At 66.5% G+C, this 2,098-nt stretch overlaps 1 protein-coding gene across 1 annotated transcript; it reads right to left on the bottom strand.

Moving 5' to 3' along the window:
* Window positions 1–214: 214 nt before the first annotated feature.
* HES4 (hes family bHLH transcription factor 4) lies at window positions 215–1,671 on the bottom strand. Its single transcript, XM_007506341.2, has 4 exons — window positions 1,537–1,671; window positions 1,339–1,434; window positions 1,132–1,219; window positions 215–1,017 (listed from the first exon to the last, which is right to left on the bottom strand). The coding sequence occupies exons 1-4, from the start codon at window positions 1,642–1,644 to the stop codon at window positions 422–424; spliced, it is 888 nt and encodes a 295-aa protein (XP_007506403.1). The 5' UTR covers window positions 1,645–1,671; the 3' UTR covers window positions 215–421.
* Window positions 1,672–2,098: the final 427 nt, after the last annotated feature.

The following is a 2,098-nucleotide window of genomic DNA, read 5'->3' as shown; positions in this document are numbered from 1 at the left end:
GGTGGCGGGAAGAGGTCAGGCCGGCGATCCCCAGAAGCGGCATCTCGCCTCCCTTTGTCACCCCCTCCCCCCCATACCCAGCTGGAGGCAGGTTCAGCCAGAGGAATGGATTTATTGAACAGGGCTCAGGCTGCGGCTCGAGCCCCCAAACAAGCCGCGGAGCGCGAGCCCCAGGCGGCTGGCGGCGGTTACAAACACCAGGGACAGGGCCAAGTTTTCAAGAAGGTATTTTTTATGTAAAAACCATCAGCGCTACCAACAAGACCCGCTTGGACGCGGGGATCCAGCCTGTGGAAATAAATAAGGCTCGTCTGCCTGAAACACTCGGGCGTCCCATAAAACGGAACTAAATTGTAAGGGAGGCTCCCTCCCTCCCCTTCTTCCTCTTCGGGAAGGGCACCGCAGCCAAGTCCGGTCCCGCTCACCACGGCCTCCAGACCGGTTCGCATCTGTCCTCCGCGGGACTGCCCGCCCGCGGCCCGCTGCCCGCCAGGGAGGTGAGGCCGTGCACCGGGGAGCCCGTAGCGCTGCCGGCCCCTGCGGGGGGAGGCGGGGCGCCTGCCAGGGCCCCCCCGGAGGCTGGTCCCCCTCCGGCTGCGGCGGCGCTGGGATAGGTGGGGAGCAGAGAGCCCGGGCCAGGCCCGAAGGCGGGGTTGGGGATGAGAAAAGCCACAGCCTGGCCGTCGGGGGCGGGCACCAGGTGGAAGCCGCCGTACACTTTGGGCGACAGGGCTCCGGCCGGGCTCAGCTTGCACTGGGCGGCGGAGGCGGCAGTCGGGGCCCCGGGCAGCTGGACGTGCAGCGGCTGAGCCAGATGTGGGGGCTGGACGACTCCGGGTGGGGAGTAGCGCACGGGTCCCAGCTGGTTAAGGCAGGCGGCGAGGTGGCTGAGGAGGCGGGAGCGCACGTCCGAAGTGACCCCGTCACAGGAGGACAAGAAGCGGGTCACCTCGTTCATGCATTCGTTGAAGCCGGCCCGGTATTTGCCCAGGACGCTGGGGTCACCGCTGAGGGCAGCTGAGAGGAGGAAATAGACAGGGTGAGGGGGGTGTTGGCGGGCACCAGAGCCCACTCGCGAACCCCTCGAACCCGCTCCGGCACAGCCGGGAGGTGGTGGTGGGGCAGCCTCACCTGTCACCTGGACCCTCTGCAGGCTCCGCAGATGCTTGACGGTCATCTCCAGGATGTCGGCCTTTTCGAGCTTGGAGTGGCGGGAGCTCTGGGGAACAGAGGGTATGGGTATGCAGATGAAGCGGATGTGCTGGGCTCCAGCCAGTGCCCACGACTCGGGCAGCAAGGCCCCCGGCGTCCCCTCCCGGCGCCCTCCCTCACACTTACATCTTTCTTTAGTGCGTCCAGGATGAGCGTCTTGAGCTGACCCAAACTCTCATTGATCCGAGCCCGCCGCCGCTTCTCCATGATGGGCTTGGACGACTGCAGAGATAAGAGGGAAGATTGGCATCAGCCTACGGCCACCTTCGGAGCTGGGCATTGCCTAGCACTAGCACCTCCGGCCCCGAGACCCCCGGCCCTTACCTTGCGGTGCTCACTGGCGCTCTTGGGTTTGTCCGGGGTCTGGCTGGCGCTGGCCGGTGCTCCAGCCAGGGGAGAGGCCCTCGGCTTCTCCAAAGTGTCCGCCGGCATCGTAGGAAGAAGCGAGACAAAACTCCGGTTCGCTTCGGCCCGAGATCGCCAGATACACCTAGTGGGCCAGGGGGGAAGGCCGCTCAGGTTTCGGTGGCCGGCGACGGCTGCTTGGAACTTGCGGTAGCGAAGGAGAGGAAGGCGGGGCGGAGTGAGGGGCTACTCCGGCCCGGATCCCGAGTCTTGGCTCTGGACAGTCTGGGTTGCGTGCTGGGCTGTGAAGCCCGCGTGGCCGGTCTGCTCCGGCTGGCTGGCTGGCGTGAGTCCTGCTGGCTGCCTCCACGTCTAGCCCGGCGCCCTCCTGCCTTGCCTTGCCTGCCCTTCTGCCCACCCTCCTGGTTTCTTCCCAGCCCTGGAGTCAGAACAGTGAGCGGGAAGACCGTACTCTCAGTGCCGCGCTCTGTCGCGCTGCGCCCGCTCCCGCCGCCGCAGCCTGTATTTATGCCTGCGCCGC

The sequence above is a fragment of the Monodelphis domestica genome, chromosome 4 (assembly GCF_027887165.1).
Source record: "Monodelphis domestica isolate mMonDom1 chromosome 4, mMonDom1.pri, whole genome shotgun sequence".
Classification (NCBI taxonomy): Eukaryota; Metazoa; Chordata; class Mammalia; order Didelphimorphia; family Didelphidae; genus Monodelphis; species Monodelphis domestica.
Note: the sequence above shows the minus strand (reverse complement) of the source record. Positions and strands in the feature narration are given on the sequence as shown.

What these genes read in the sequence shown, in the direction of transcription:
- HES4 (XM_007506341.2), bottom strand. Translation starts at nt 1,644, where the DNA reads ATGCCGGCGGACACTTTGGAGAAGCCGAGGGCCTCTCCCCTGGCTGGA. An exon ending in GCGCCAGTGAGCACCGCAAG is followed by an intron (nt 1,435 to 1,536) that starts GTAAGGGCCGGG and finishes TTATCTCTGCAG; the next exon opens with TCGTCCAAGCCCATCATGGA. An exon ending in TGGACGCACTAAAGAAAGAT is followed by an intron (nt 1,220 to 1,338) that starts GTAAGTGTGAGG and finishes TCTGTTCCCCAG; the next exon opens with AGCTCCCGCCACTCCAAGCT.